Raw genomic sequence first — 22,447 nt, 5'->3', positions numbered from 1 at the left:
GCCTTGAAGGTTTCTTGAAAGTAACAGCGTCTTGCCGAAAAGGTAAAGGGTATTTCCCTTCTTACAAACCCTTCTGGGTTTGCCATCTTTCTCCTCTTGTTCAGTTGCCGACTCAAAACTGCTGTTCTTCTTTCGTGTGCTTTGACTCGCTCAGAGTGTGCTCTCGTGTGCCACCTTTTATCCACGTGGGGAAGTTTAATGGCAGTCTGGTATGAGTGATTGTCTAATTGCCTGACTTCGCCTGACCATGGTAGCAGGACTTGTCAGGTGCACTGCTTGGGTTGATTCGGTTTTCTCCCAGAGTGGGCTGTCCGTGAAGTGCTGGAGAAGGGGGGAAAATGGTTGGGAGGGGGTTTGGGGATTAATGTTCCCACAGGTAAAGGTGTTGCAGGGAGAGAGATACCACGCCTCGCCATCTGGCCTCGCACTCCCTGAACACCCCTTGCCCAGGTGATCTTCCCACACTAGCCCAACGCCTGGAACTCTGTCTAAAAGCGATTGCCATGTCCTGGCAACCTGGATGACAGATCCCCGGGGACTAGCAGGTGAGACACCTTCTGGTTCCTTCTGGTACTCGCTAATAGTACTGTAACTGCATCTCTGGAATGGAATAAGTTACAAAATGTCACAAAGTTCTTACTCAACTGTGAATTGGTTTACTGCCGTTCTGAAAGGTATACAAAGTTCTTACTTACCGAGGAGTTGCTTATAGCCCCTCTGAAAAGTATACACAGTTACCTTTGAATTGTTCCACAGAGCACTGGTATAACTACATATTCCTGTAATAGAAATAGTATGAGAGTTTATGACCAATAAGATGTACTCACCTTGAATAGCTTATTGCCATGCGTTTCCCAAGTGCATACTGCCCCTCTGAAAATTAATTCATACGGTTTTGCTTACCTTTGAATTGTGTTCTACTATTCTAAAAGGTAATGTGGGTGTAACGGTATTATTGCTGAGAGTGAATAAGCACCATAGTTACCAATAGGGTCTGCTTACCATTGTACATTCTAAAAGTCTACTAATGTGGTTTTACTCCCCATGAATAGCTTACTGCCATTTTAAATGTTCATCACTAGGTTTTACTCACCTAGAACGGCATACTGCTGTTTTAAATGTGGTTTATGCATTGGTTTACTTTCCAAATTATTGGTTTTAATGTTTGTCTTCTAATAGTACTTACCTTTCTGAAGAATTCTCTTTACCTGTGTAATGGCCTCCTGATGAGGTGTGTACTAGGCCTTTTTACGCATGGAAATCTTGTAAATAAGACAGCTTTATTATTTTCCTGTGTACATTTACACACGTTTAGAGCAGTGCAAAGGTCAGGTTACTTGACAGAAACCATAACGCTGCTTTTAATTTATATCTACATGGATGTAATTGCAAGCCATGGAGACCAGCCTCTGAAACAAAATGGATTTCTCTGAAACCTTTAAAAAAAAACTGCACACTGTGATAAAAAGAATGGTTTCTTTCCTTTCAGCTTCTGCTGTGTTGATTCTCATGGAGCAAACAGAAGCACTGTGCATATTTATTTTCCTAGCATTTTAGGATTGTATAATGAATATGATGGAAAACTAAGATGCAATTGAGAATTAATCATTTGTAACAAATGATGCTTTTTTTCCCCAGTGAAAGAAAACCAGTATTGCAAAATTGTATTTATCAGGGTTACTGCAGAGGTAGATCATTTTTACACTAATAATTTAATTTACACTCTAATTATAAAAACAGTATGGAAAATGGTCTAGTTTACATCCATTCAACCTTCCTGTCAATGGGGTACATTACTATAAATGGTCAGTGACAGCAGAGTCTTTGCTCAAGGGTGAGTGGTTGTCATTATTCCAATCACAGGTGTTCTGGCCGCTCAAATCTTCAAGACCACAATTAAAACATCCAAAACCTGACTCTCCAGGAAGTGCAAGGACTGCTCAAAAACACACAAATTAGTTAATTGAAATAGAAACTCAGCAAAAGTTGCCCGTGATTATCCAGATAGGTATCGCTTCATACATGGATCGTCCAACACCTAGGCACTGCGATTATTATAACTGTCAGTACTCGGTTTACCAAGCTCTGAAGCACGTTAGCCAATAAGATAGCTCAGCCGGTAGAACACTCATTGCTGCGATTTGTTTCAGGTTCGAATCTCAGCAAGGCCAACTCAGCCTTTCATCCTTTCGAGGTCAATAAAGTACTGACTTCGGTTCAGTGATAATTGTGATAAATATGTTCTATGTACAGCACTTTGCCATAAGCGCTACATAAATAAACATTTGACCTTGAGATCAGATTTAGAATTTAGAATGGATTCCTTGCCTCTCTTCCCTGTTGTATGATAACATCAGAATACCATTAGGTAGTAATGGCTCAAGGAAATGAGGACTTTCGTTAAACATCAAAAGACAATTATGCTATCCAGCCTCAACACGCAATACAATTCATGTTTGCTTTACTATGCAATTTGGCTAGGTTTTTGTGTTTTCTACATTTAAATATATACTGGGGAGATCAAATTGTTAGACCTTAGAGAAATAATGACAGGTGTATTCTGTCACAATGCAGAAAGCTGCCGCATGGTAATGATTTCCATACAGTTTTTGCACACATCGGTGGGATGTCATACATTTTATTCTCTTGCAAAGGAGAAAAGTCATTTTTACTCCTCGAAATAACATTTACTCTGTTTCAAAATGGGGAGTAACATACTTCCACCTCAAATCTTTACTTGGAGCACTGCGCTGTGTATAAAATATCTTTTTGAATTATTTTTTACAACACATCAGTTTGTTTCTTTGGACCATATGTATGCTACACATTTGTACTTTTATACAGCCCTCTCTCCCTTTCGAAGATAAGCCTGACTGATCTGTCCGTGCTGCCAAATTATGTAGTACAGGTCTATACCGAGAGTTGGCGATTACTATATTGCCTAAAAGTATAGCTTTATAAAGCACCTTGGGTGGACTTTAGGAAAACTGTCCTAACAGTTATCTGCCTCGCCTGTGGCAATTACTCATCCTTCACACATGGAGAAATAGCTCTGTTACCGTGGTAATGTTCTCTGGCAAAACTCCTGACTGAGCAGAGGCATCTGCAGATGGACCACATTTTAGAACAATTTGGTCTTAACAAGCTTTGCTCACAAAGGCGAGCCTTTTTAAACACACTCTGCAACCCCACTGGTGCTGAATTATAGTGGCAGCATATTAAACGGTCTACCCTCCTAGGTTGACCATTGTTTACAGATGAAAAACAGACATGCCACCAAAAAGAAGGTGGTCTGTAAATTGAGAAATAAATTCCCTTTGAAGTCTTACGTTGACCTACCACATTTTCATCATTGTACACACATGATAAATGACAGATAGCCTAGAGAACATGCTAACACCCAGAGATGGTTCAAGAGTTTTAATTAAAATATGTATTGGGACCCTTAGTTGCCATCATTGCCCAGTGTGAGAAACCTGAAGGTGTCTCCCTAGCTAGTCCCCGGGGATCTGTCATCCAGGTGGCCAGGACATGTCCGTCACTATTGGGTCCCGTTCCTGGGGGTAGACCAGTGAGGGAGGATCACCTGGATGGGGCCAGGGTGGTGGTCCTTGCAGTGGGACACCGACCACATAGGATATTCCAAAACACTGCACCCCCACCGCTTTTTTCACATAACATGAAAGACCACGGACTAACAGCAGAGATGTTTACCCAACATGTCCCAATACAAGGGTCAGGCAATTGACCAGAATCACACACTTAATGGCCATTTCCCTTCCCCACAGGGATAAAAGGTGGAGCACGACAGCACCCTAAGAGCAAGGCAGACTGCACGACGTGAGAGCTAACTCAGCACGGCAGTTCAAGAGGAGGCGAAAGACGGCGAATACAGAGAGGGAGCTAAGGGGAGAAGTAACCTTGCCCTTTCCTATCGAGGAATGTGAAACCTCTGCAGACGAAAGTATAAGACCGCGAACAAAGGCCAATGTGTGGTGCAGCAGATGTTGATGGTACACAAGACCCTCTTCAGCTGATAACCAAGCCAGGGAGATACGCTTGTCTCTGTGGTACCAACCTTGACTCGAAGGAGAAGAAAGCCAAGTGGTTCATCACAGCCAGTGAGTCAATAAGAAACCGGGGCTGTGTTGAACGAAAAGTGACAAGCCGCTAATTTGTACTTTGGGAAGCTCCAAGGAACTTTTGAGAAAGTGGGGAAAGCCTGCAACAGAGGCGTATGGCACCACGTGGATGCTTGCGCAGAAAACTATGGTCGATTACCTGAAGGTAGAGACTACCATAACTAGAAGGCCCTGGGTAGAGGCGACGAGAGGTGGTCATACAGGGGTCTTGTAAAATCTTCTGTACCGTCGAAAGTCTTTGACTGGCAGATGATTGGGAAGAAGGGGGAGTGAAGCCCATATGGTGAAAGTCGACGAGAGTGAACCTGGCAGAGGGAAGCCAAAAACCAGGGTCAAAGGCCAAAAAACCTGTTTAAACCGACTTTGTGAAAGCGAGAAGCATTGCAAGATCAGGCGAGGGAAGTGTCCCACTTGTATTCTGTGGTCCAAGCCCGGCAGAGAGAGATCCATGGTGGAAAGATGTTACGTAAAGTGCATCGAAAAGGAACTGTTTAAATCAATTGATTGCGATTTGGTGAACGGGCCATGCCCAGAAGAGGGGGACCCAGGAGTGAAGCCATCACCCAAGGTATACGAGAAGCAGAACTTTGAGTTTGGATACACCGGGCCTCGAAGGCTAGAGAAATTTGATTGAAAAGAGATTTCACCGTCGAATAACCTGGTGGCGGATACAAAACTGTTGGCTCATGCTGAGAAGGGTGTGCTGTGCTCCAAGGTTCCACCTTGTCCCGTCATGAAAATGTGGGGAAGGGAGACCCCGGGCAATCACAAACTGACATATCATTTGTGAACACTTCTTTCTTTATTGAACCTTTATCCAACACCCTTTGCGTAATTAGTTGTAAGCAATTGGCAATAGGTTTTACCTAGTATAGGCCTTTTATTTTGACACAACGCTACAAAGACTGCTTTATTTTTCTTTTGATGGTCGACACTTTCTCCCATCGTGGGTTTAGATTAGGCATTTTTCCAACATGCATATACAGTTTTATAAACACTCTTGAACTGTGATTACGTGTCTGTCTTTACTGTTGCCACCTTGAGTTCCTCACACCAGGCATTCTTATTTTCCCGGTGAGTATGTAGCACTCATTTCCCCCTACCATACTACCTGGCTGGTAGTGAGCACCTAAAGGCAATTTCCTTGTCTGTCTACTCACTCGGACTTTCTGGGCTAGACCTCCTTTAGCTCCTACTACTCTCTCCTCGTTCTTCCTATTCTGCCGCACCTTCACATTCACTCTTTCCAATCACACTCTACACTCCCAAAAAACACCTTGCATGCACACTCGCCACACAGTACCTCTTGCTCACTCCAACCAATACTTCACCTTTTCTTCAAAGCGCCTTCCCCCCCCCCCCTCCACGCTTCAGTCCAGTTCTTCTGCTGCTGGCCTCTTGGTCTGCCACCTCCTCCTCCTGACCTCGCCCAAAAAATACCACAAACCTTCCTGTTTCCTATCCTCCCCACCTTCTCCCATTGAATTCCTAGCTCTCACCAATCTGGTTCTGTCTTATCCACCTAGGAGGTCTTTACAAGGGTGTTTAAAAAATGTGGAAGCCTCTTTATTCCATGTGATGCCGTGTGTGGCGAGTGATCTTGTTCATTTTAGGGGGCCTCATTGCTGCACATTTGCAAGTAATTATTGGGGAATTGGTAGGTCTTGCAACAAGCTGCTCTGCAGCACAGTGATGAGTCTCTTCAGGTGCTCTGTTGCTGGTACCACAGTGCAGCGTTTCTCCAGCATGGGGTCTGGCATGGATTCACATGCTCATGAATATTCTCCGTCGTCAGGCTGGGAATCCTCGGTAAAGAAAAAACCAGTATCAGTTTCGTTTCTGATCTGTCTTTCGTAGTAATAACCAATCACTGGTCTCTGCGTCATACTGACCACAGCCAATGACTGCCCTCTACCTAAGCACCGCCTCTGGCAGCCAGCTTCAGATTTTTACCGCACGTTCATGTGTTGGGATCCTCGTGCTATTGCTCTCGAGCGTTAGTGCTATTTTTTTCATGTTTTTTCTCAAAAACTTCGTTTTTTCGGTCAAAAGAGCCTCAAGCTCCACCGACTCTACATCCGATCAACGGGGACCCGTGTCGGATTCGTCTGCGCCCCTCAAGGGTGAAGATCTCGTCGAGCCACGCTTTTGGAGGACTCCAGAAGTTTCTCAGGCCCGGTCATGGCCCAGGAGAAGGGAAGCTCGACGCCCGGAAAGCTGTTCAGGGTCTGCCCTGGATGCCAGCTGCAGAACGTCTTCAAGGAGGACGAACACTCTTTTTGCCTTTACTGCCTACATGAGGACAAGACGCACGTGGAGAAGGACTGTGCGTTTTGCGGCAACATGTCGGAGCGGACCATGAAGGACCGCCATCAACGTCTCGCCAACTGGCTGGAAGGGAAGAGCCCGTCCGGCGAGAAGAAGAGGAAGAAATCCGAGCGGTCTTCTAAGACCTTTTTGAGGACGCCCCGGCGACGGGGGTCCAACACAAGGCCAAGCACCGCGAGTCCGCTGGCACCGGGAGCGCCGAACGGTCGGGCTCTACGGGCGCCAGGCTGGGCGCACCCTCCCCGGCACCATCAACCACGAGCCAACGCTCTGGGTCGGGTAAGAGGAAGGCCGAGCACCCGGCGAGGCTCCTGGAGAGGCCCCGGTCGAGCTCGAAGGCGGAGGGGCAGCGAGGCACTGCCCCCCCCCCCCTCAAGGATAAGGCGGTGAGCGCACCTAAGGTGGTGAAGGCCTTAATCCATCCGGCCAAGCCCTCTATCGAGACTGTCGCGGCGGCCCTGGCTCAGCCTGTGGAGGCTACGCCAGTGGTGGCGACCTCGGGGCTCAGTCTCCCTGCCACCTCGGAGGGAGTCCTCTTTTGTGCCCATCGATAGGACCCCCGTGAAATCCCCCGTGGGGAAGAAAAAGGGGGGGGGGGGCAGGGCGTCGTCATAGATTCGGCCTCAACCTCGGAGGAGGAGCTGGTCTAGGTCTTAAGCCACGGCCTCGGCGTGGAAGAAGACCGGCCCGTCTGGATGGATCCCGACGCAGGTGACGACATCGTCGAGGGTACCGACGGGGCCCCTGATCGCCCGTCGGATTCCCCTCTGCCAGCGCCGCGAGACAGCTCGGCGGCCATTTTGTTGGCTATACAGTCCTTATGCTCAGAGATAAGGACGAGACTACCGTTGCCGACGGAACCTCTCCCGTCGGGGGACCCAGAACCGGGACCTTCTGGGGATCCCCCTACCAAGAAAAGAAGGATCCACCCTCCTCCTCCTTTTCAGCCGTCGCGCCCCTTCCAGCCCTCCTCCCCATCCACCCGAGGGGATGCTACGGGGACTGACACGGCAGCGACGGGTACGGACGACGAGGTATACGACGAGGATGTACCGTCGTCGCCTCCCACCAGGGCTTCTCCGCCCGACGAGATTGGATCGTTCCACTCCATGATCGCCAGGGCATCCGAGCTTTTCCAACTCTGCCCTGAGGAGAAGAAGGAAGGTTTCCTTTATCAGCGGCGCGAGGCCAAGAGGAAGACGGTCCTCGCAGTGCCTCTATTGGACGACATTTGGGATGAGGGCCTCGCCCTCCTCAAGAACCCTTCCACGACGCCAGCTAGAAGAGACCGGTACGAGAAAAAGTACCGGGTCCCGGACACGGCCCCCCTGTGCCTCCGGGCGCAGCCTACCCCGGACTCCGTCGTCTCTGCGGCGGCCAGGAAAAAAGCGGGGGGGGGGGGGGTGCGGCCTCCACATCGACTTCCCCACCGGACGGCGAGGGAAAGTATTTTGACGCTATGGGACACAGAGTCATCTCGTCTGCAGCGACGACGATTAAAGCTGCCAACGCCTTGGCTATCGTAGCCCGATACGACAGGGAGCTCTGGTACAAACTGGCTCCCCTGCTGGACTTCTTGCCGGACGACAAGAGGGCAGAGGCCCTGGAGATCCTGCAGGAAGGTGAGGTGGCTTCGGACCACGCCATTACCGTTGCGACGGACATCGCCGACACTGGGTTCCGCCAGTTGGGCAACGGCGTTTGCCTTAGGCGGCGTGGATGGCTCAAGGCTACGGACTTCCGTCAAGACTTTCAGACCAGAGTCCTGGACATGCCCTTCGATGGGAACAACCTGTTTGGGAAAACAGTGGACGATTCCCTTCAGGCCATTAAAGCGGACACCGAGACGGCCCGGGCCCTTGGAGTTCTGCAACGACGACGGACGCCCTTTTTCGGAGCAGCGGAGGCAAGGGCGGCTCCAAAGGTTCCGGCGGCAGTTTCTCCTCCTACAGTCAAGCGGCCCGCTCGTCGTCTCAGGAGGCCTACAGAGGACGAGGCAAGTCTGGCGGACCCCGTCGCCAAGGACAAGGCGGCAAAGCCTCGTCGAAGCAGGATTGAACCGGCCGTGGGGTCGGGCCCCCACCGAAGCACCCCGGTGGGAGGCCGGCTGGCGAGCTTCGTCAGCGTGTGGGAGTCCATCTCCACCGACCGTTGGGTGCTGGACACCCTAGCCCAGGGTCACGCACTCGGGTTTCTAAAGAGGTGCCTGCGCGTCCCCCCTGTGGCCAGGAAAGAACATCACGTCCCTCAACCTCTCTTGGAGGTAAAGGCGATGCTCAAGAAGGGCGCCATCGAGCTCGTCCCAAAGAGGCTTCGGGGCTCCGGAGTTTACTCAAGATACTTCCTCGTGAAGAAGACTGGAGGATGGCGTCCCATCCTGGACCTACGACAACTAAAATTCATCAAGGCATAGAAGTTCCGGATGGTCACCCTCCAACACGTCCTGGGTCAGCTGGAGGAGGGCGATTTCCTGTCGTTGGATTTGGGGGATGCCTACTTCCATATTCCCATCCTAAAGGGACACCGAAAGTTTCTCAGGTTCGTGGTCCAAGGGCGTCACTATCAGTTCAGAGCCCTTCCCTTCGGACTGAGGTCGGCACCCAGGGTGTTCACCAAGTGCCTCGCACCGGTGGCGGCGCAGCTGCGCCTAGAGGGGATCCACGTCTACCCCTACCTGAACGACTGGTTCATCCGAGCGAAGAGGAAGGAGCTTGCTGTGGAGCACACGGCAAGGACTGTCCAACTTCTCACGGACCTGGGATTCTCCATAAACTATGCCAAGTCCCACCTGGTGCCCGCGCAAGACGCACTGTTTCTGGGAGCGAAGCTCGACACAGTGTCGCTTCTGGCCTCTCCGTCTGAGGAAAGGACGAGGGCCATCTTGGGCAAGGTGCAGCGGATGCTGGTTGCGGACGCGGCCAGAGTGAGGTCCATCAAGTCCCTCCTCGGAATGATGTCTTCTTGCATTTACCTCATCCGCCTGTGCAGGCTCCGGATGCCCGTTGCAGGGGTTCCTGGACGTGCGCTGGTTCCAGACGACGGGCAGCTTCGAGGAGAGGATCATTCGACTAGAGTTTCCGACGAGCGATCCGGTGGTGGGGCACCCGCGCGCATCTGACGGCGGGCATGGACTTCCAGACACCAGGAGACAGTGACCACGGATGCCTCCCTGGAAGGGTGGGGAGCGCACACCGAAAATCTGCACGCGAGAGGCCTTTGGCTCCCGACGGAGAAGTCCCTCCATATCAATGTCCTGGAGCTCCGTGCAGTGTTTTGGGCCCTCGGGTCCTTTCTTCCGTCCCTCAAGGGCAAGGTGGTGAGGATATTCACCAACAACACCACCACCATGTTCTACATCAGGAAACTGGGCTTAACCAGGTCCCCAGCCCTGTCCACGGAGGCACAGGATCTGTGGCATTGGGCCGTAGCCCAAAGGATGTTTCTGGTGCCGTTTCATCTGGCAGGGATAAAAAACACCATCGCCGACTCACTCAGCAGGGAGCTGCGCTCGTGCCACAAGTGGGAACTACGACAAGATCTAGTGGACCGCTTCTTCCGACGGTGGGGCACACCCCAGATCGATCTGTTCGCGACGGCGACGAACTCCAAGTGCCGGAGGTTCGCCAGCAGGTTTCCCCAGCCGAGGAGCATGGGCAATGCTTTCTCGTTCCCCTGGGAGGGCCCGTTTCTATAGGCGTTCCCTCCATTGCCATTGCTGATCCGGCTCATCAACCAGCTCAAGAGGTCACGGTGCAGGATGATCCTCGTCGCACCTGCGTGGCCGAGGCAGATATGGTTCCCGGACCTTCTGGACTTGTCAGCGTCCCTGTCGATCAAGCTGCCAGTGGACTCGGATCTTCTCTCCAGGGAAGGAGGCGCCATCCTCCATCACGACCCGAAGTCGCTGAACTTGCAGGCCTTTCTCCTGCAGCGTTAGAGTTTGGAGGATACGACATACCGGCCGACTGCAGAGAGGTTCTTGCAAAGGCCAGGGCGTCAACTCTTAAATGCTACGGACACAAATGGAAGAGGTTCTCTGTCTGGTGCCACACACAGAAGATTAACCCTCTACGGATTACGGCTCCCCAAGTACTGCCGTACCTACTGACGCTGGCCAAAGCTGGACTGGCGCACGCGTCCCTCAAGATTCATCTTGCTGCGATCTCCCGATACACCAGAACCACAGGGCGGACGTCTTTGTGGTCTCATCGTCTGGTGAAAGAGTTCATGAAGGGACTGTTCAGATCGTTCCCGCCGGTGAAGGCTCCGAACCCGGCGTGGGAGCTCAACGTGGTGCTGACCAAGCTCATGGGACCTCCGTTCGAGCCTCTGCACTCGGCTCCGTTGAAGTTCTTGTTGTGGAAAACGTTTCTTGTGGCCATCACCTCCGCACGATGGGTGGGAGAGATCCAGGCCCTTTCCTGCAAGGCCCCGTACTTGACTTTTCACGACACGAGGGTAGTGCTCAGGACGCACCCTTCCTTCATGCCCAAGGTGCCGTCGGACTTCCACCTCAACGAACCCTTGGTGTTGCCTGTTTTCTTCCCGTCGCCTTCGTCGCTGGCTGAAAGGACTTTGCACTCGCTGGATGTGGCTAGAGCGCTGAAGTTCTACGTGGACCGCACAAAGTGTTTTCGGAAGACGTCGCATCTCTTGGTGAACTTTGGACCTGTCAATCAGGGGAAGGCTCTCTTGAAGGCTTCTATTTCCAGATGGCTCTCCGGCTGTATCATGTACTGTCATCGGTTGGCAAACCGACCGCTGCCTGGCCGTCCGAGAGCCCATTCCACCAGAGCGATCGCAGCTACCACGGCGTTCCTATCTGGTGTGCCCTTGCTGGACATCTGCAGGGCTGCTACGTGGAGGTCGACGCACACCTTCACCAAATTCTACTGCGTCGATCGGGATTCCAGGGAGGAGTCCAGGGTCGGCCAAGCAGTGCTGCGCAACCTGTTCGCCTAAGGGGAGCCTGGTGAGGAGGTAAGAATTGCTTAATGTTGAGTTTGATGTAATGCTTAATGTTGGGCCTTTGCCACCTCCCGTGGTTGTGCATGTGTGTACTGCTATGTATTCTTTATTCATGAGCATTTGAATCCATGCCAGACCCCATGCTGGAGAAGGAACAAGTTACTTACCTGTAACTGTTGTTCTCCAGCATGGGTCTGGCATGGATTCACATGCGAACCCTCCCGTCTACCCCTCTGCGGCTCTTCACTTGGTCATACTGCCAATTCACGTGCTACCAAATCTGAAGATGGCTGCCAGAGGCGGGGCTTAGGTAGAGGGCAGTCATTGGCTGTGGTCAGTATGACGCAGAGATCAGTGATTGGTTACTGCTACGAAAAACAGATCAGAAACGAAACTGATACTGATTTTTTGTTTACCGAAGATTCCCAGCCTGACAACGGGGGAATATTCATGAGCATGTGAATCCATGCCAGACCCATGCTGGAGAACAGTTACAGGTAAGTAACGTGTTCCTTGTTGTAGGTTTTACATTGAACATAAGACGTTTTAAAATAAAATTTGTATTTCACACCAAACCTCTGAGTTTAGCCCAAGCATTGCTGCTTATCCATACTACCATTGAGAGTTCGGTTTGACATACCCGTAAACCTTGTTTCTGATTCTTGTGAATCTGAAGGTGGCTTCTCGTTAAGGAGTTTGATCATTGTTCTGCTTCATCCGCTCTCCTATTGAGATCCCCAGCACTTTATGCTGGACTTGGACCTTTTTCTTTCTATCCTCAATGAGTGCAGCCTTTTTCCACTCATTCATTCCAATTTGCTACGACTTTTGGCCCTCTGTGTGTTGCTGTTACTATAGGGTCTACCTTCCATATCTCTTAAGGCATCTGTTTTTAATGTTTGCAGCACACAGCTCCTTATGGGCAGTTTTGCTGGTAACCCTTTTGGGTTCTCCTTTTGAGATTACCTCCTTATCCTTACTAACTACAGTTCTTTAGGATAGAGGAATACCTTGTATCCTTCCTAAAGCTTTATACTATGAGAGATTAGTACACCACCTTATGTGGAGTGCCAAGTGTGACTTTTTAGTCACATAGACAACCCTATAGTTATGGCTGGTGGCAGTGGATGTGTTCTACCAACTACAGTGCAGCCTGTAATCCGTCTCGGTTGTGCACAATAGGGTTGCTTATGGTTTCCTTTTTTTTTTGCCATGTCTATCGTGGTTGTTCTTTCTTAATCCTTCTTTTACCATTCTGGGGTTGGGGGGCGGGGGGGATGTGGTGTGTGTGTGTGTGTCCCCCTCCCCCCGGCTCCAGTGTCTCTGGACAGGCAGGTGGTGGAGTTTTTCACTCCCCTGCCGTTTGCCTGCCAGCGTGTCTGAATGGAACCCGTACCCACTGGGGAGGCTGGCTGTCCTGATTGGGTAGCCACCAGCCCCTTTATGCACACTGCTGAGAGAGATTGCAGAGAAGTCTGTGCTGAAACTGAATAAAAGGTGAGGTTCCTGAGGTGAACGTCGACCACTGGAAACTAAAGTAACCGAAGAAGATGACCAGAGACCCCTGCAGATCCTTTGCGTCGCTGTGAAGCAACCACTGCTGTCCTTAGTTTTCCACTAGGCAGAGGAGCACCGAAGAGGACGACTTCTTCCCCCCTTAGCTGGTGGGACCAACCAGCCCTGAGACGAACTACAAACTGAGCCATCTCCCGATGTGCTGTGCCGATCCAGAGCTGATGTGCCTCTTTCGAGACTGCTGCTGAGACATCCCCGTCGGAGACCGTCCTCTTGTCACCAGACTGAGGAATCCAGAGCCTGGATCTGTCGCTGCTACACAGAGGAGAATCAAGCCACAAACATTTCTTCTAAGGTACTGTGGGGTGAAAGGTATTGCTTACCCTGAATCGATAAGTCGCTCTAAAGTGTTGGTGAGCGTGAAGAGGTGCCTGGGTGTCTACTCTAACCTCAGACCCAAGCTGCCGGCTTGTGTCCCTTTTAGTGAGTCCTTTTGCAGGGTCTCCAATGCTGCGTTAACTCTTAAAGTATCTTGTCCTAGAGACTGAAAGTATCCTCAGGAAAGTTTGCTGTTCTGCTGCTTCGTAAGACTCTGAACCCTCTCCAAACTGACTTTTGCATATAGTTAGGGGATCAGACTTTTAAAGCTTTAGTTTGCCAAGAAAGTGTCTCTAGAACGTTAAGCTCTGCTACGATATGACTAACCACTCTTTTTCCTTCCTAACAGACTTTAGCTTATGTGGTTTTGCTAACTAAATACAATTATCGTATATATTTGTCAATGCGCGAGTGCGCGGCCATACCGATAATAAGTTAGAACGGTCATTAGTGTCAAACTCGGTAACAATTGTATCGAGAGAAACTACCAACTAAGCAGTGGCCCTTGAAAAGTACTTCTAAGTATTCCGAAGTGTGTTGGTTATTTAACCGAGTAGATTTCTGACTGACTTGTGTAAATATAATCCATTATATATTTTAATATAACTATTGGTATAAGGGTTTCTTTGGACTGCTGAACTAACTGGGTTCAGTGTACTTGCTTACAGTTCATATCTTCCTCCTATGATCTGACTGCTTTGCCACTGTACCAAGGTTCCTTGAGTAGTACAAGCTTATGCTGATAGTTGGGGATCTGTAACCAAAGGGACAGTTTTATGAAGTCCTACCTCAAGTGGACTTTTGGAGTACTCCCCTAACACTTCTCAGAACCCATCACCAGAGTATGTTCTGAAACCTCTTTTAACAGAGGTATTAAGAAAATGGAGTGAGAACTGGCCAAACCTCAGTAAGATTCATTCTTTAGACAAAACCATAGGACAGCAATTTCATGGGCTGAAACCGAAAAATGACAGCAAAAAGTACATTTGAGCAGTGCACTACTGTGACTCAGAGGTGATCAAATTAAGACGTTGAATGAAGCCCGTGAAGGAATATAAAGTACGATTGTAAATTCCTAATCAAAAAAGTCCTTCACAACTTGAAAGGTTCCAGATGAAGCTCTCTTCCTGAAGTGCGATTCTTCTGAAATGGACATGCCTCAAGTTTGGGGTGCTGCATTTTTATGGATGCAGATAAAGTGATTGCTCTAATAGCATAGTTTCAAAACAAAGTTTATATGCATAACTGAATATTTTTGACTGAATAATACAATTAAGCATGATTCGAAAATTATTTTTAAGTCAAATGTTCTTAGATACCTCATTTCTTTGTTTGTACTACCTCTATTTTGCATTGTATTTAAGATGTTTCAAATATATATTTCATTCTTTTTTTATAAAACAATTTAGCCGTTCGAGTAATGTAAAACATTTTTGTCTTTCTTTTCTCTAGCTGTCAGACTTAAGATCCATATCAAGTGTATGCTGCAACCAAGTATCATGACACTAATGAGGTGATTTAAAATGAAATGATTTTGAATTTGCCTTTTTTTCTTCAAACAATTATCAAGAGCAACAAGACAGATGCAGGAAGCACGCTAAGCCGTGCACACAGTGCAAATAACCTGCACTGGGAATGAGAAGTGAAGGAAGTGAAGAGCCCCCCTGTCCACAAGTGCAGGAGGCTTCTGTGCCTCACCACATTGTAGAACTGCTAGAGACCTTCTGCAATGCAGTTACTTGTGAGCCTCCAACACAGCCAGCAGAACAGCTAAACGGCAGCCCAGAGGAAAGCTTCTTACAGGCAAATGAGAAGGGGAAAGTGAAAAAGATTACTTTAATCAAGAAGACTGGCACCAGGCCTGACAATACGGATCACATGTTCGAAATAAAAAGCCCCAGAGGCGAAGACGCCTCTCCTTCTTCCATGCAGGATAATTGCGAGACAGGCTGTAGTGTCGGACGGACGGAAGACTTGAGCGTCGTGTTCCCTGTTGAACCACCAACCCCTGTAGATGATGCAAACATAGACCTTACAGAGTGCCGCTTCTTCAAGGCAAATAAAAAAGGGCCAGTCAAAAAGAGAACTTCATTTCGGAAGCTGGTGAGCAGGCCGTTGAATTCAAACCATTTTCTGGAAGTTGAAAGCGCGCTAGGCATTGAACCATTTTTAGTGCAGAAGGATGGAGAGTCACGCTGCCGCACAGAACTGCCCGAAAACGTGTGTGGCCCTTTCCCTGCTGCACACCCATTCCCTATTGAAAACATTGATATGCGTACAAGAGAGGGACGTTTGTTAAAGGCTAGTATAAAAGCACAAGTCAAACAGCTAGCTAACCTCAAGAGGACTCAGAAAAGGCCAGAGAGGACTACTTTGGACCATGAGCATGAAATAAACTGTGTGCCTGGCCCTGAGGCAACCACTTTTCAACAAGATTCTGTGTCCGGCAACCGCCTTGATATGCCTGAAAGCTTGTGTAATGCCTTTCCTGTTGCACCGCCAGAGGATGTGGCGAACTCAAGTACGAGAGACGCCCACACGTCATTGATTGGTGAGAAAGAGGATATCAAAAAGATTGCTTTAGTCAAGAGGGCTCGAAAACGACCATGGAAGAATACTTCGGAGAATGTACTCGAAATAAAAAGCATAGTTGCTGCAGATGCATCTTCTGTGCAGGTTTCTGAGTCCAGTGAAAGTGTTCAACTGCCAGAAAGCCTGTGTGATTCTTTCACAGATGAACCAATAACTGCTGTAGAGCACCGGCACACAAGCGTAGAAGAGGTCCACTTGCCAAAGGCTGGTACAAAAGGGGAAGTTAAAAAGGTAACCTTTAGCAAGCAGATACGGAAAAGGCCAGAAAAGAATAATTTGGAAAGTATGCTTAACTTAAAAAGTGAATTTGATGACATTCCCTCTTCTATGCATTTGGTTTCAGTGTCGCATGACCACGTTGACCTGCCAGAAAACTTGTGTGATGAGTTTGTTGTTGATCCATTGACTGCTAATGAAAACCGGCTCACCCATCCAGAAGTGGACCAGTTGCCAATTGTTGGTACAAAAGAGAACGAGAAAAAGGCATCTTTTGTAAAACCGGCTAGGAAGGGGCCATCTAAGAATAATTTAGACCATTATTCAGAAATGCAAAGTGGGCCAGCTGACAGCACCTCTTCAGTGAAAGACACTGCGGAGTCCCACCGGAATGTTGAGCATACAGAAAATATTGTCAGCAATTTCCCTTATGTACCTACAAATCCTGTTGATCACTTGAACACACATGCATTAGAGGAACTCTTGTTAAATGCTGGTACAAAAGGACCAGTCAAGAAGGTAACTTTTATGAAGAGTCCTCGAAAAAGACCAGCAAAAAATATTTTGAGCCATCCGCTTCCAATTGAAAGTGGGCATGGCTCATCCTCTGTAAAACATAATCAAGAGTCTCAACTTACTGTTGAACATACTGAAAGTCACATTAGCTCTTTTTCTGATGTACCTGCTCATTCCATTGAACGCATGCACACCAATGTAGAAGAGGAGCTCTTGTTCGATACTGGATTAAAAGGGGCTGTCAAAAAGATGTCTGTAGTGAAAAAGACCAGGAACAGATTAGAAAAGGCCAATGTGGGTCATGCCCCAGAAATAAAAGGTGGGATGGGCTTAGATTCCTCTATTTCAGTGACCAATGATTCAGAGTCTTTTTGCAGTGTTGAACCTCCACAAAACCTCTATGGTGCTAACCTACAATCGCACACTGAGGGAAACCTGCACACAAGCACAGCAGTGGACAGTTTAAGGGAAAGCAAAAAGGGGGAAGAAAAGATGATCGCTCAACACAAAAATGCCCGTAAAAGAGTTGCAAAGCATTCAGATTGTGGTGTTGAAGTAAAAAGTGCAACTGCTGGCGATACCTCTACGTTTCTGGGGGATGCCATGTCCCACTGTAACTTCGAGGCTGCAGAAACTCTGTGTAGTACCTTCTGTGGAGTATCTGGAGTTGCTGAACATGTAAGCAATGCTGTTGAGTCTGGCAGGCTAAATTTGAGTGAGAAGGAGGATGCTCAAAAGGCCTTCTTAGCAAAGAACATCCGTAAAAGGACAGTAAAGAAAAGTTCTAGTCCTGGAACAAGAGAAGATGCCTCTTCATTGCATGGAGACTCTGATCCGCGATGTAGGTTTGAACTTCTAGAAACTCAAAGTGCGTTCACTGATGTTTCAGCAGAGACCCCAGAAGACCTGCATACACACCTTAACTCCCAAATGATAGAAGCAAAAGGGGCAGTCAAAAGGATGGCTGCTGTAAAACCTGCTCGTAAACGTCCTGAGAAGAATTCAAACCATGCTTCTGAAATAAAATATGGCACAGATGAAAATCATTCATTGTTGCAGGAGGATTCCAACTCTCTCCCTGACAATGAAATGCAAGAAAGCATATCTAGTGTGTTTCCAAGTGTGCCATCACATGCTTCTGTGCGCTCCAACACTAAGACAGATGAAGGCAAAAAAGGGTTAGAAAAAGGTCTACACAAAAAGACCACTTTAGTTGAGCAGACTCGTAAAAGACCAGCAAAGAAACTTTTTGATCAAGTGGTTGAAATAGACAGTGGTACTGGTGATGATTCCTCTTCAGTTGTGGAGGATTTAGAGTCTCCGGGCATTGGAGAGCTACCCGAAGTCCTGTACAATCCCATCTCTGATGTACAAGCATTATCTGGTGAGCATGAGCATTATAAGAAAGAAGATGGCTGTTTGTTCAAGCCTGTTGCAAAAAGGGCAGTGAAAAAAATGACTTTAACACAGAAGCCCAGGACAGGTCTAGAGAAAGATTCAGAGCGTGTGCTGCAAATGAAAAGTGAAAGAGTCGATGATGCCTGTTACTCAGTACCAACTGACACCATGTTTCGCTACAGTGTTGAACTGCCAGAAAGTCTGTGTGCTGACTTCCCTGCTGTCCCAAAGGACACCTCTGAAACTATGGACATACGTACCGATGGGGGACGCTTATGTTTGTTTACAGCATGTAAAAAAGACGCCATTAAAAGGAGGTCTCAAGTAAACGTCAAGACCACGCTAGAGGCCTCCACTTCAGATCAGCCGCATGAAATTGAAATTGAGTTGGGTGAAGATGCATCTTCTTCAGTGCTAGGTGATTCAGAATCCCTTAGCGGTCTTGAACTACCAGATAATTCATGCAGTGCTTTCCCCGATGTGCTGCCAGATGTATTGGAAAACATTAGCATGAGTGTAGAGGAGACTTCCTTCTTAAAGACCAGCCAAAAAATGTCTGTCCGAAAGATGTCTTTGAAGGATGTGGGAGCTGAGGTGGAGGCGAGCGAGCTTGACCATTTATTTGAAATGAAAAGTAGAGGTGGTGATGCTGTCCGTGCTTTGGTGCAGGAGGATTCGCATTCCAGCTTTGAATTTGCACTTGGCTCTACTTTTCCTATGCCGTCACACCCTGGGGATGCCACAGACATAGAGACAGAAGAAGGTAGCCTCTTAATGGTGAGTGCAAGAAATGTAGTCAAAGAGAATCCCATAGTAAAAAAAGACTGTGCAGGGCCTGATCAAAGTCATTTGGAGAAAAAAATGAAAAGTGAAACCGGTGAGGATCTTGGCTCTTTATTACATGAGGACTCCGAGTCACGAATTAGTGTTGAAATGCCAGGAAGCCCTGATATTTCTTCTCATGCTGCTGATGACATGGATTTGAGCACTGATGCAGGCTTCCTCAGCTTGTTTCAGCCAAGCAAAAAAGTAAGAAAGAGACCCTCAATCAAAAAGCAGCAGATTGAACCAGGGAATGATACTTCAGAACCATTGCTAAAACGAAGGGGGAGGAAGAAAAAAGAACCAGAAATGGAAATCTTGCCAAATGGTGAAGTACGTGTTAAGAAAAATAAGAGATTAAGTCCAAAAGATGGAGAAGAGGGTGCAAAGCCACGGAAAAGGGGGAAGAGGCCAGAGTGTGGAATTTCGAACAATGGAGCCCTTCCTCCCGATGGAGAGACCTGCTTGGATTTTGGAGAAATCTTTGATGCTGTCCTTGCAGAAGCTTCCCAGTGGGAGCGCATGAAGGATCCTGAAGGTCTTGCCCGCTTGGGGTTTGACGATGGCGTCACTGGTATGGACAGACCTACGGCACCACCATTGTCTGATAATGACCTCTACAGCTCTGCCGACGAAGCAGAGGATGCTTTCTTTGGTTATCCACAGCCTTATGAAGAGAACGCACTTGCTTCCTCAAAAAAGCAAAAAGGTAAGTGGAAAAATGTGTGTATGTTTCTGAGGCTTGTGGATGTGCTTAGATCACATGCTATGCATAGGCTGACATCTAGTGGTAGTTGTAGAGTACTGCATGACTTGTTTTCGAAATGTGAAAAGGGACGTCGTCGACTGGTTGTGTTTGTAATACTATCCCTTGTGTCATGTCTGCTGTACCCATGGTCTCTCAGATTGTTTTTTCTCATGTTGCAAAGATTCCTGGTTTTATTTGTTTTTAAAATATATTTTATTGGCTTTATAACCTACATCCATTGGGCCTTCCAGGGCCAACATTTAAACAACATTACTGATCATAAAAGAAATAATAAATAACGTTGGATGGGGAAAGCACTCATATGGAACACATGTTCAGTGCTACTATGTAACATTCGGTACATAGCGTAATAATGTTTGGTACAAAAGTAGGTATTCGGCAGCATTGTCCATAACCGTTAGTCTACGATGTTATGATATTAGAAGTTCAGTAGTTCATATCGTGTCTTCCCAGCTTTGCCATACTCTTATCTGCTTTCCCAGGGCAGCCTCTGGCTCTGTATACTATTGCAATGCAGATTTCTACATCTGATATCCACGGATTCACCTGCGGTGGTTCCGCTGTCCCCATAGGCGTGCTGATTCCTGGCTTTATTTGTATTTACTTGTATTGCGCACCTGGCCCTAGGGCATATGGACGCATTTCTTAATGAGGTACATAGTTACAAAGAGGGTACATAAGCATTTCTTAAAGTGGGTACATAAGTTATTACAAAGTTTAAAGCTATAATTGCTGTTCAATTCTTTAATCGCCTATCGCTAGTCAAGCAACCCTCAGCGACATTCGACTGACGCTCTGGTTACCAACGTCAAAGAGATTCTCGATTTTTGACAAACTTGGTCTTCAGCATTCACAGGCCTTCACTGGGCTCCAGCCCATCAGAGTAGGGAGGGTGGACATCTACTCTTCTTATTCTCTGATAATGCCCGTTTCCTTCATGCCACTTCCCATTATTTGTTGTGCTGCTTTTCTGTTTAAATATGTGAAACATCCCTTTTTAATGTTGTCGCTCTTTCAAACGCAAGCCCCCCTAGAAAGAAATGCAAGAAAAATTACCATTGTATTTCATACCCCCCTCACACATATATATATACATATATATATATGTGTGTGTGTGTGTAAGGAGTTGTCCCAAATAAGTCGGCATTTTTCCCCCGTCGTAATTGTGAGGGCGAAATTTTGGCCCATTACCTATCTATATCAGGCTAAAGAGGAGAAAAGGGGTTCTAGGTATTGAACACTCCTTTGCTGCGCTCGGTTTTATGTTTTGCTGTTTTCAGTTGGTCTCTGCAAGGTCACTGGTTGGAAGAGGTTAACCCAGTACCTCTTGTAGAAAAATTGCAGATAGTCCTGGTTACCTTGCAATTGAAGGTTTGGTGTTGGACCTTTTTTATAAGTAAGAAGAATCTCCCGCTGGTTGCTGTCTGTTTCTTTTATTGTCCATAGTGTAGACACAGTCTAAAAGGTGGTCAGCCGAAACGTGTTTCGACCCTGAAGGGTCCTTCTTAAGGCAGGTATAGGTAAGGTGGTCTAAGAGATGTTGCCCCAGAGAATTCAGAAGATGCCGAGTGGCAGTGTGTTCAAATAGGTAACCAGGACTTTCTGCACCTTTATATATTACACTAGTAAACTTTGCAGATTCTGAGGTTGTGGAAAGGAACTTATGAGGGACATAAATAGGATGGAACTGTTTCTCTGTAAATGTGAGGATCACTAAATCCTCCAAGGAAGTCTAGATAAGCCTTTCCCAGCAGTACCAGTACACAACAGGCTACCACCTATGAGGGCTAAACAATATCAGTCAGTGGAGTTGGAAGAGTATTCAGGGAGCCAGGACAGCCTGTCGTTTGGGACACATTCTATGGATCTGATGCACTTCTTAGATCAATGTCTTGCACAAAGTTAGAGAGGTTTAATAACGTCACTGTAGGATCACAAGCTGTCAACTTGTGAGAAGGGAGTTGGAATCAACTCGAAAAACCAATGCAATTCCCAAGTAAGAAATGCATAGCTACAGGCAGTGCGGTAAATACCCCAAGCCTAAACAGTCCCTCTGGTTAGAAGAAGAGTGGTCCAGCTGGATTCTGTCTTGCTACAGCGGTGCAGACCCCGGTTCCTGAGCCTCAGTCGTGGGGACAAGAGGGAGGACGACTGGAGGGCTCCTGCGGCAGTACCTGGGAGGTCGTCTGCAGCTACAGGCTCTTTTCGATTCAGTGTTCTGTTGAGGTTTCAGGTCTTTGCAAACAGCACCCATGCGGATCATGGATACCGGTTGGACTGGTGGGGGAACTCGGGATCTGGAATGCCCTTAGGAGGCCCCTGGAGCTTCTAGCCGGATTTGTTACCGCTGCAGACGTTTCACTGGACTACATACACTCGACGCCTGGCATTGTGCTTCCGAAGCAACGGTGAGGCACAGCAAGTCAGGGGTACTGGTCCAGTGGAGTTCGTTTTGGGGTTAGTTGGTCCCACTAACCCAAGGGGAGACGTTGTTCCGCCTGGAACTTCTCTGTCGTGGTGAAAAAGGAGTTCAGCACAGCAGCAGGGCTTCACCGGGCAATTCAAATTGCACTGCCCACTAGTCAGCCAGCCCCGAGTGTTTCGCAATTATCACAGCCCCAACAGACCTCTATCACTCTCACCGCCCCCTCCGTACCTCCCGCCCAAGAGGGTGCCTCTCTCCCGACTGCCCCCCCCCATGAGCGAAATTGAACAAAGTGAATGTATGCGAGAGACCCGCAGCGCGATCAGCAAGGAGAGAAAGCGTCAGCTGCAAGAACATACGGAAATGCATATAGACGAA

General features: G+C 47.9%; 1 protein-coding gene across 1 annotated transcript in view; it reads left to right on the top strand.

The window, feature by feature from the left end:
- LOC138566320 (uncharacterized) overlaps nt 1–22,447 on the top strand; it is a 514,894-nt gene that overhangs the window by 150,804 nt on the left and 341,643 nt on the right. The window contains exon 3 of the mRNA XM_069643451.1: nt 14,784–19,584. Within this exon, the coding sequence (XP_069499552.1) occupies nt 14,967–19,584 (4,618 nt within the window). The 5' untranslated portion in view covers nt 14,784–14,966. The remainder of the gene's footprint in view (nt 1–14,783; nt 19,585–22,447) is intronic.

This window comes from Ambystoma mexicanum, chromosome 2p (assembly GCF_040938575.1).
Source record: "Ambystoma mexicanum isolate Mex_15411 chromosome 2p, UKY_AmexF1_1, whole genome shotgun sequence".
Taxonomy (NCBI): domain Eukaryota; kingdom Metazoa; phylum Chordata; class Amphibia; order Caudata; family Ambystomatidae; genus Ambystoma; species Ambystoma mexicanum.
Note: the sequence above shows the minus strand (reverse complement) of the source record. Positions and strands in the feature narration are given on the sequence as shown.